Source organism: Humulus lupulus, chromosome 3 (assembly GCF_963169125.1).
Source record: "Humulus lupulus chromosome 3, drHumLupu1.1, whole genome shotgun sequence".
NCBI lineage: Eukaryota > Viridiplantae > Streptophyta > Magnoliopsida > Rosales > Cannabaceae > Humulus > Humulus lupulus.
In genome coordinates, this window is record NC_084795.1 from 276,250,941 (window position 1) to 276,262,345 (window position 11,405).

The following is an 11,405-nucleotide window of genomic DNA, read 5'->3' on the forward strand; positions in this document are numbered from 1 at the left end:
TATGATATATATTTGGAAGATAATTAAATGGAATTTTAAACTGTAAATTTTCATTAATAAAAACCCAAATGTACTTATAATATGTTTTAGTTAGCTAGACACATATACAAAATGAGCAATATTTGTTAGACAAAAAAAAATCCTAATAATGATGATAATGCGGTTGGTGACTTTGAATAATTGGTAGTATATCTATGGCTGAATGTTATGCATCTTATCAATCTATGCTTGTGTATACGCTGATATTGCTTTCGGCTACAAAATATACAAAGGAACATACATTAGTTGATTATTAATTTGATTACATTTATATATAGTTTAATAAATAAATTATAAAGTTTGATAAATTTATATATATATATAATTGTTAGAACCCATCTATAATAAGTATAACCATTGAGAAATATATATATATATATATTTATTATATGAATATTTAAATGTGTACGTATGCAAAGTTCATGAAGTTTAAATTAGACAACTCAGAGCAACAGAATCTTCCTTTCGTTTGAGGTTGAGAAAGGTCTGCTATTAAGATGTCAAAAGTTTCTTTAACTATATTATTAAAGTTTGTAATACTTTTTTAGTATACAACTAGCTATTTGATCATATAAATCATATTATTATCTCATACGAGAATGTTGCTTCGATCCGTAGTATTGTCTCTATCAAATTATTTTTCTCTCATTTCCGATTTTTATCTTTTTTTTCTCAACTAACCTCAGAAAAGTGAATAAATATGCTTTAATTCTTGGTGTGACTCATTAAGATACCTTTACCATTGTTCACCTCTCTCTCCCGAGAGACTTAAAACTATATTTAATTATAAGTTAATAAATTCGATCGATGCTTTTTGACATTTTGTCAAAGATTATGCTACAATATATCTTTAACAAATTCTTTCCTGCTGGCATAGTTGTGCTCAGGAATCTTCAATTGTTTTTAAGCTGTACCTTTAACTATTTATTTTTATTTTTTATAATTAATCTAGTACTAATTCACTTGCTAATTATAATTACGAAGAAGATATATTCTTCTAGTACTATAATGGAAATGTTTAACAACAATTAATTAATGGTTTGTGAGAAAAGTTATTACAAATAAAATCAGTCTGCATGTGTTAATTAATTAGTTCTCTACAATTTGTAAATTAATTTAATACCATTTAATTTAATTTTCTTAGCATTATTCGAAGCTTCTAAAGTTTCATTTTGTAATAGCTAGTAATATGCTTATTTCTCCCTCTAATTCGATCTATGCATAAGGAATGATATATTAAATTTAAAGAGGAACATGTAATAAACGTACTAAACTAATCTCTAGCTTGCATGTAAATTTAATTTTTTTTTAGCGTGAAATATATAATATATAATTGAGTCAAGTTCTCAATATTTTTTTGTTTAATCTAAATTAAAAATAAACCATGGACTAATTGTTTAAGGCTTACATTACACATTAATTATTCTTCTCAAACCAACCAACCAATCATGTCTTTTAAATCAAGGCCAAAAATAAGAAACAGGGTTCCCTTTCCGCAAATTTTAGAGGATATGCTTTACTAAATCTCAAAGTTTTCTTCAAAATTCCAAATTCCAAACCCAACAAACGAAGCAATCTCTCAATCCCAGGAACGATCAACATGTACAAAAGATCACTCTCTCTCTCTCTTTCTCTTTCTCTATAAAACCCCATTAATGAGCTAATTCTAATTTTATAATTGTTCAGAGAGAGAGATATATCGATATATCACTCCCACTTTCTTTCAATCTTTTTCTGAATCGATTAAGTAATTATTGTTTCATAATCGACAATAATAATGCACCCTATGGACCCAAATGCCCCAAGGAGAAGAGGATCTGGAGGAATGACTACTCTATTTGCTCAGTTGTTTGGTGTGTTATCACTCATTCTTTTGCTCATATGGCTTCTCCATTTTCGTGGGAGCATCGAATATGACTCACCAAATCCAGCTCGAGTCTTCAATGTATGAAACCCTAATTACTTGTACCTTTACATTCTTAGAATTAATGAGATTATTAACTCCAATTTTTGTTTTATTATATCAGGTTCATCCATTGCTTATGTTTGGGTTTATATTCTTATCTGGTCAAGGTAAGTACGTACGTAGAGTTAATCTACCACCTTTGCATGCATGCATGCATGATTATATGTATATATCTTGACGTTGATTATATGATATGATATATATATATATTGTCAGCAATGATGGCGTTCAAGTCCGTACCAGCTCAGAAGCCTGTAAAAAAGTTCATACACATGCTATTCCATATAATCGCCATAGTTATGGGAATTGTTGGGTTGTGTGCCGTTTTTAGATATCATAACATGATAAACGTTGGCGATATGTATAGTTTGCACTCCTGGATTGGCTTGACTACCTTCTGTGTGTACTGCCTACAGGTACGTACAATTTACAAAAGTAACACAAAATTACTAATCGTTTAGAAAAATGACATAATTTTTTTGTTGGTTCTTTTACTTTGGCAGTGGTTAGTGGGGTTCTTTGTGTTCATGGTGGGTCGTTCGACTGCTACTAAGGACAGAATGATTGGGTGGCACGTGATAGTTGGAAGATCACTGCTATTCATGTCAATATGTACTGCTCTTACGGGCCTTATGGAGAAAGCCCAATTTCTTGGCCTTAAATATCAACACGAGTCACGTTTGGTCAACTTCCTTGGGCTCACAATCTTACTCTTCGGTGTTTTCGTTGATCTTTCTGTCGTTTATGGCCGTTACGTTTAAGTAATCAAGTATTATATTTCCCAAATTTGATTTTTATGTATTATATCTTAAATTTTTTTGGGTGTGATTATATGTATTGATTGTCACATTTACTTGGACGGTTTCATGATGTGAATTTTATTTCAATTGTGATTTTCGGCCTAAGAGGGCTCAATAATTATTAATGTATTCATATTTTTATCTATGTACATTTTGAAAAAGTGTGTTTCGAGAGTGCTTCACATTGTTCAATGTCTTAAAATTGGACTAACGATGGGAATTGGACAAACACTACTAGAACTACATACCTAAATTAACTACTTAATACATTGATCGGTAAAAAGATTTGGGGCATAATTGATTCACGATTTGAAAATTGTATTTTAAAAATGTGATTGGTTGTACTTTGTTGGTTGTTTTTTAGTTTTAGAAAACTGAATATATAATTGATAGATAATCTAAAAACATAAAACTCAATTTGTAATTTGTGGACTTAGAAAAATATTTTACTTTGTTAGCTATTTTTATTTGATAATATTTAACTTTTAGTATAGAATTGAAATGATAAATTTGTATTTATTTATTAATGGTATTTTTTTTTTGTAATCTTTATTTTATAAAATATATTATCATTAGCTGAATTTTATTTTGAAAAATATATTATAAATTAGAATCAAGTTATATCCCCTTCTATAATTTTACAATGGAATATTTTAACAAATATATATAGTTATGGAGGTGGATAGGAATTTTAAATTGAAGAAAATATCTTTTTTTATAAACAAAAAAATAGAGAGTAAATAATCTAACACTAGAATTGTAGAAAGAAAGAAAAAAATAATTGTCACTAAAGAAGAAGTATTGTACATAGCACCTTCAAAAAAAAAATGTAATCAACCTAATAATAGGAATCATATAAAGAGAATGTAAGAAAAAAATGTTCATCAAAAAAATGTAAGATCAAACTGAAATGTGAAAATATTGTTTTCTAAACCCCTTTGATAAATTAGAGTTTGTTTTTAAAATGAGTTTTCAAAAATGATAAATCAAATAAAATTTATTTATAGTTCCTAAAACTTTTAAATTTTAAAAACATAAAATGTGATTTGAATTCTATAGGAATCACACCCTTGTTAATTTTCACCTCAAATGATCATCATCATCATCAAGTTTAATATTACAATGTTTCACAAGACTACACTACACGTGTCTATCCCTTTTGGCCTGTAGCAATATTCCACAGAGTTTCTTCTGTTTGTACCTTATATATTTGATCACAATTCACAAACAACTACGGTTCTATGCTAGTATACAAACAACGTTGGTTTGTTTTGGGAGATCATTCCAAGTTCCAACATTGTAAAAACAAACCAATGTTTATTGCTCTAACCAATCAGCGGACAATCCCACCTATGGTTCTTTGGCCGGCCAGCCGCCTGGTTCTCAAGTAAAAAATATCCAAAATTCATATTCATTGTTGACCATACGGAAAACACCCTCGAAGAACTAAGAACTGAACAGACTATACTATAATTTCAATACAAAAGAGATACCAATTTACAGAGTAAACGAAAACAAGGGAGTATGGCACTAAGGGGTCGAAGCTACCAGCTCTACGCCGGGACAGTGACAATTTTAGCTCATTTGATAGCCATAACGGTGACTGTCCTAGTGCTAGTTTGGCTCCTCAAGTTTCAAGGAGGCTTGGCCTTCAAATCCGGAAACAAATCCAAGATATTCAATGTATTCTGATACATCAGTAGTTTTCAAATTTTAGAATCTTGTTCTAAGGTTAATTTCAACTAATGTTTCTTCTATATATGCTGCACAGTTACATCCTTTCCTGATGGTGGTTGGGCTTGTAATTATTGGAGGAGAAGGTATGCATCATATCAAGCATGTTGTTTTTAGATATTTTTTCTTAAATACACATTGTTTTTTTTTTTTACTTTTTTACCGTTTTAATTTTTTCTTCTTCAAAAATACAATTTTTAAAGTTTCATAATTACGAAAAAACAGATTTTAGGAAAAATAATTAAAAAGCAACTTAAAAACAACTCATTGGACCAACTAAACATCAACAACAAAAAAGAAAAGACAACTGTAAAAATGTAAAAATTTCCTTAAAACCGTAAAATTGAAAAACAAAATGTTTGACGGTAAAAACGTAATTTTTCCCTTGTTTTTATGTATTAATTAGTACTTCTAATAACACCATATAATGTAAACCTAAGTCTAAGTGGTGCAGCTATCATGGCATACAAGACAATGCCAGGAACAAGGAGAGCACACAAAGGGCTGCACATTATACTACATCTACTAGCTTTGCTGGCTGGAATTTTAGGGACTTGTGCAGTGTTCAAGTTTAAAGATGAAACTGGTACCAAAGATTTTGTCACCTTACACACCTGGCTCGGCATTATCGCCATCTCCGCATACGGTTCGCAGGTATATATATCATTTACTTTTCATTATTTTTTTCAATCTTGTATAAGAATGTTATTTCCTCTCATTTTCAAATAGAACTAATAGTCATTCTACTAAAATGGTAGAAAAAACATTCCAATACTCTGAAATGCAACTAAACATCACCGTGCCTAACTTGTGGAAAGTAATAGACATTTGAGTCCGAAAATATGTAAGTGCAATAGTGAAGCGGAATCAGATTCATTATGTATTTTTTTTTTCTTCTTTTAGTTCCTGTTAGGTTTCTTTACCTTTTTCTTCCCGGGAGCTGCAATGCCAACAAGAGCAAACATCCTACCATGGCACACATTTTTTGGGATGGTGATCTTTCTGCTGGCGGTATGCGCTGCTGAGACAGGGCTGCTCCAAAGATTCAGTGACTTACGCTTGAGGTTGAACCAAGAAGGACTCATAGTAAACTTCACAGGGCTGTTGATCTTCCTCTTTGCCGTGACTGTTACTCTCTCTGCCATCCTACCAAGAGGTCCTTATTAGTACTCAAATTCCTTCTTCCAAGTTTTCATGACTGTGATGATAAATACTCAGCTTGTTAGCACCTGCTATCTATTACTACATCGAACTTGACCTTGCTCAGATTTTTTATTACTACATAATACTAGAAATTTCAACAGGGTAGAAAGAATTCAACAATTCTGTAAGTTCAGTATGCTAATGACATATGGAATACAAATTTTACATTTTTTTTTTTTTTTGCTTTTAGTGATTGTGACACCTACCAAATAAATCATCAAAAAAGTGCACCAAAATTCACCAAAGTAATAATTGTGCTACTTGATATGTCTGATTTAACAAGAACTCTGCGAGTGTTTTGTATAACTACATGTTTGGATTCTATATTTTGATAAATTACTTTTTAAACTATGTGTTTTGTAAATAGTTGAAATAACCCCCTAAATCCGATTTTGATCAAATTCTTTTGAACTAAAATCACAAATAATTAATCAAACTAACAACTTAGAACAAAAATACAACCATTCTGTCTAACAATTGTGTTGTTATATTTAATTTTTTATTCATCAAAATCAGGTTTATGGGTCTATACGAACTATTTTACAAAACATAAGATCCAAAAAGTAATTTGTCAAAATACAATGTCAAAAAATGTATAAACCCTTGAAAGAACTATAAATACACGTGTTTGACGGAAATAATAATAATAAAATTAAAGGAACTAATAAACAAAATAAATATATATATATATATAAATGAGTCTATAATGGCACGTTTACTAAAACTGTGATCGTGATTGAAATAAATCAGTGAGAGAAATGAATGAGAATAAAATATTAAAATATCATAATTATTATTTTATTACTGTGTTTACTAAACTAACAAGAAATGGAATCATAAACATGTTATTTTGTTTACATAACTAGGAAAAGAATCAGAATGATTTAATTTGACTAAATTGCCATTTATAGAAAATGTAAATTTTTTAAAGAGAAGATTTTGTGAGGGTAAATTTGTCTTTTAATTTTTAACAATAAAAAATAAAATAAATAAAAAACCATTACCAATAATGTTACTACTTAAGAAAATGGGAGGGAAATCATTCTCATTGTTTTCTCCCATATTCATGTGGGCCCCATAAAATATTCTTATTACTAGATAAAATGAATGAGAATGATTATAACACATGTGATTTCCATTGTAGATTACTAAACATGCCATAAAAGGGGAAAGAAATTAGACAAAGGGATAGAAAAAAAAATAGAGAAGAGAAACTCTCAAAATTATGAAAGAAACACTACGATACAGAGTGAGTTAAGTATCTTCAGGGATTTCTACAAAGTAAGTACTAAGGCTTTGTCCCTATTTTCTTCTAATTATTATCTTCTCTTCTCCAATGGATTCTCTTCTTTTGCCTTTGGTCTACTTTGACCTAGACTTTATATGCCATAAAAAGTCTCTGAAAGTAAGATATAGCCAAAAGGGAAAGAAGAAAATCTAATTTATCCATGTCGTTATGCTGCTCAAATTCTCTTGGGATTAAGATAAATTTTCATATTTTTCATAGTCCACTTTGACCTAATGTAACGTCCTAAATTTTGCTAATAAGACTTAGTGCCTTGATTAGCGTGTCAAGAGGACATAAATAGATTTATATGTGAATTTAGTTGAATATATGTGTGATTATGTGAAATATATAAGTTGTATTATAATATGAATATTTGTGTATGCTTATGTGTATTAAATGTGATTGTGAGCCCATTTTGGCGAAAAAAATGATATTTTTGTAATTTTGACCCATTGATGGTATAATTGTAATAATATGTGCTTTGTGAGTGAGATCACATTATTATGTGGATATATTTTGAATGTGTGGTAGGAGGCGATCCTAATGAGCAACCTGGGGGAAAAGTCACGTCAGGGATTAATACCCGACTCGGGATGAGCCTAAGGAGTATTTTAGTAATTTGGCGAATTATCGGGGATATTAGCGTATAAGTTATAATTGGGGGAAAATATTAGTGTTTGGAAGATTAGTGGGATTAATTAGGAATTTTAAATGAAATTTGAGGTTTAGCGGGAAAATGGAGGCAAAAGACGATTTTGCCCTTGGGGGCATTAAAGAGTAAGGATTTAGGCTAAGGGCATTTTGGTCTTTTGCAAGCCTTGGGATAAGTTTAGTAAGCCAATGGGAAGCTTTTAGAAACAAAACACAACACTCAGCACACCTTTGTTCTCTCTCACGTTTCGCTCTCCCTCTCTCCCTTAGTTTATTCATTTTTTCCTAAATTTTTGGCGGAGATTGCTTGGGAATTGAAGGAAGTGGAGCTAGAATTGGGTTTAGGTGCAGCCTAGAGGTCGAATTGCTCAACTGAGATAAGGTTTTAAACCTTGTTTTGCTGAATTTCTGGTTGGTTTTGGGTATTCTTAAGGTGTTTAGTTAATTTTTGACTTTTGAGGTTTTGTGGGGTTTTAGAGCATTTCAATGCTATTTTTAAGGTAAGGAGAGGTTGTATTGCTGATCTGTGACTTTTGAACTATAAATACAAGTGTTTGACGGAAATAATAATAATAAAATATATTATTATAAAATTAAAGGAACTAATAAACAAAATATATATAAATGAGTCTATAATGGTACGTTTATTAAACTGTAATCGTGATTGAAATAAATCAATGAGAAAAATGAATGAGAATAAAATATTGAAGTATCAGAATTATTATTTTATTATGGTGTTTACTAAACTGACGAGAAATTGAATCATAAACATGTTATTTTGTTTACATAACTAGAAAAAGTAATCAAAATGATTTAATTTAACTAAATTTCCATTTATAGAGAATGTATATTTTTTAAAGAGAAGATTTTGTGAGGGTATATTTATCTTTTAATTTTTAACAATAAAAAATAAAATAAATAAAAATCCATTACCAATAATGTTATTACTTAAGAAAATGGGAGGGAAATCATTCTTATTGTTTTCTCCTATATTCATGTGGGCCCCATAAAATATTTTTATTACTACATAAAATTAAACAAACGAATGATAATGATTATAACACCAGATATTCCTATTACAAAAAACTAAGCATGCCATAAAAGGTGAAAGAAATTAGGCAAAAGGATAGAACAAAAATAGAGAAGAGAAACTCTCAAAATTCTGAGAGAAACACTACGATACAGAGTGAGTTAAGTATCTTCAGGGATTTCTACAAAGTGAGTACTAAGGCTTTGCCCCTATTTTCTTCTAATTACTATATTTTCTTCTCCAATGGATTCTTTTCTTTTGACATTGGTCTACTTTGACCTAGGCTTTATAAGCCATAAAAAGTCTCTAAAAGTAAGATATAGCCAAAAGGGAAAGAAGAAAATATAATTTATCCATGTTGTTATGTTGCTCAAATTCTCCTGGGATTAAGATAAAATTTTCATATTTTTCATAGTCCACTTTGACCTAATATAACGTCCCAAATTTTACTATTAAGGCTTAGTACCTTGAGCGTGCCGAGATGGCATAAATAGATTTATATGTGAATTTAGTTGAATATATATGTGATTATGTAAAATATATGAGTTGTATTATAATATGACTATTTGTGTATGCTTATGTGTATTAAATGTGATTGCGGGCTCATTTTGGCAAAAAAATGATATTTTTGTAATTTTGACTCGTTGAATGTATAATTGTAATAATATATGCATTGTGAGTGAGACTACATTATTATGTGGATATATTTGGGATGTGTGGTAGGAGGCGATCCTAATGAGCAACCTAGGGGAAAAGTCACGTCGGAGATTAATACCCGACTCGGGGTGAACCTAGGGGGTATTTTAGTAATTTGGTGAATTACCGGGGATATTAGCGTACAAGTTATAATTGGGGGAAAATATTAGTGTTTGGAAGATTAGTGAGATTAATTAGGAATTTTAAATGAAATTTGAGGTTTAGCGGGAAAATGGAGGCAAAAGACGATTTTGACCTGGGGAGCATTAAAGAGTAAGGATTTAGGCTAAGGGCATTTTGGTCGTTTCCAAGCCTTAGGATAAGTTTAGTAAGCCAATGGGAAGCTTTTAGAAAAAAAACACAACACTCAGCACACCTCTGTTCTCTCTCACGTTTCTCTCTCCCTTAGTTTATTCATTTTTTTCTGAATTTTTGGAGGAGATTGCTTGGGAATTGAAGGAAGTGGAGCTAGAATTGGGTTTAGGTGCGGCCTAGAGGTCAAATTGCTCAAATGAGGTAACGTTTTAAACCTTGTTTTGCTGAATTTCTGGTTGGTTTTGGGTATTCTTAAGATGTTTAGTCAATTTCTGACTTTTGAGGCTAGGGCATGAACTCAGAGGCTAGGGCAGTTCTCTGAATCGCCTTGGCGTCGCGACGCTTGGTAGGCCCTAGCGCGATGCGTGTTCAGGAAGATAGCTTGGGGCTCTCTGACTAGAGGCGCCTCGCAGCCCTTCAGGGGGCGGGTCGCGGCTCTAATTGGGAAAGTTAGCCAAAGAGGGGTTTTGAGTACGAGAACTCAAACCTAAGGGTTCGGGAAGGATTCTACGACCCGGTTACTAGAATTCGTGGTCCCGGAGGCTAGGAATCAACCTTGAAGTTGTTAATTGGTTAGGTCTTGATGATTATTCGTTAATATGTTGTGACTAGATTACCGCAAAGCTCGGGATCAGGATCAAACTTGAGGCCGTATCACCATCTGCACGAAACTCAACGTAAGAAAACTGCACCCTGATTGAACTAGCTATGACTCTGTATTGAACTGTTTGTTGGAATGTGAGTAACTGTGCTTTACATAGTTGAGTTATGTGTGTAATGTATGCTTGGTCATACCTGAAACTGTGGTACGCAATGGTACGACCCTATGGCCGCTTAAAAAGGGACTAGAGCGCAGGTTACGCTTGTTAGGTTCTATATCTGTCTTAATGAAACAAGCGTGGAGCGCACTTGGGTGGCCATATGGTCGCATAATTAGATTGAATAGTGCTGGGCTGTTTATAATTATAATATGTTGATTGTCTGTATGCTTGATTGAGTTTTCTTGCTGGGCCTTGACTCACAGGTGCTACATGGTGCAGGTAAGGGCAAGGGGAAGCTGGACCAACAATGAGTTGGAGAGCTTCGGGGGCTGCGTGTACATAGGCAGCCTGTTTGACCGCCACGGTCGAGAATTCTTTTGGAAAGCTAAGGTTTAGTGGTTTTGCCGCCTAGGACGACTTTTAGGTACTTCGTTTATTTTCCTTTGTATCAACTTTTAAACTTCTTTTTTTTATGGGATCCCGTATATATATACCAAATCTTTTAATGAAAAGTAGCAAATGTTTAACTAACCAAAAACTTTTATACTAAATTTTAACTAACCTCAACTACACGTTTTAGTCCAATGACTCGCTTAATGAGTTAATCACAATTTTAAACACACAGTGTAACGGTCCTCATTTAGTAGAGCGCTGCACCTAAGCTTTATAAGCCAAAAATATGTCTCCAAAAGTGAAATATAACCATGGAGAATATATTAAATTGTAATAAAAAAATTAAGATGTTATGCTGTCAAAATTAAAAAGGTTAAAAAGAGAAAAGAAAAAAAAAGCTCATATTTTATTATTATTATAAGAATAGTAATAATATAAATTCAAAATGATATGGTCTACGTTTAGGGATACATACATAAAAAATTCCAGAAAAATGTTTATCACATATGATCTAAAGTCCGGCAAAATT

The 11,405-nt window shown here is 31.7% G+C and overlaps 2 protein-coding genes across 2 annotated transcripts; both read left to right on the forward strand.

The window, feature by feature from the left end:
* Nucleotides 1-1,712: 1,712 nt before the first annotated feature.
* LOC133821671 (probable transmembrane ascorbate ferrireductase 3) lies at nt 1,713-2,950 on the forward strand. Its single transcript, XM_062253835.1, has 4 exons — nt 1,713-1,984; nt 2,067-2,112; nt 2,222-2,421; nt 2,509-2,950. Exons 1-4 carry the CDS (start codon nt 1,817-1,819, stop codon nt 2,764-2,766), a joined length of 672 nt encoding a protein of 223 aa, XP_062109819.1. The 5' UTR covers nt 1,713-1,816; the 3' UTR covers nt 2,767-2,950.
* A 1,031-nt stretch (nt 2,951-3,981) lies between these two features.
* On the forward strand, nt 3,982-5,736 carry LOC133824409 (probable ascorbate-specific transmembrane electron transporter 2). Its single transcript, XM_062257283.1, has 4 exons — nt 3,982-4,488; nt 4,577-4,625; nt 4,994-5,193; nt 5,443-5,736. The coding sequence occupies exons 1-4, from the start codon at nt 4,330-4,332 to the stop codon at nt 5,704-5,706; spliced, it is 672 nt and encodes a 223-aa protein (XP_062113267.1). The 5' UTR covers nt 3,982-4,329; the 3' UTR covers nt 5,707-5,736.
* The last annotated feature ends 5,669 nt before the right edge of the window (nt 5,737-11,405 follow it).

Coding starts and splice junctions, on each gene's coding strand:
- LOC133824409 (XM_062257283.1), top strand. CDS start 4,330: ATGGCACTAAGGGGTCGAAGCTACCAGCTCTACGCCGGGACAGTGACA. Junction 4,489..4,576: donor ACAAATCCAAGATATTCAAT/GTATTCTGATAC, acceptor TATGCTGCACAG/TTACATCCTTTCCTGATGGT. Junction 5,194..5,442: donor TCTCCGCATACGGTTCGCAG/GTATATATATCA, acceptor TTCTTCTTTTAG/TTCCTGTTAGGTTTCTTTAC.
- LOC133821671 (XM_062253835.1), top strand. CDS start 1,817: ATGCACCCTATGGACCCAAATGCCCCAAGGAGAAGAGGATCTGGAGGA. Junction 1,985..2,066: donor ATCCAGCTCGAGTCTTCAAT/GTATGAAACCCT, acceptor TTATTATATCAG/GTTCATCCATTGCTTATGTT. Junction 2,113..2,221: donor TATATTCTTATCTGGTCAAG/GTAAGTACGTAC, acceptor ATATATTGTCAG/CAATGATGGCGTTCAAGTCC.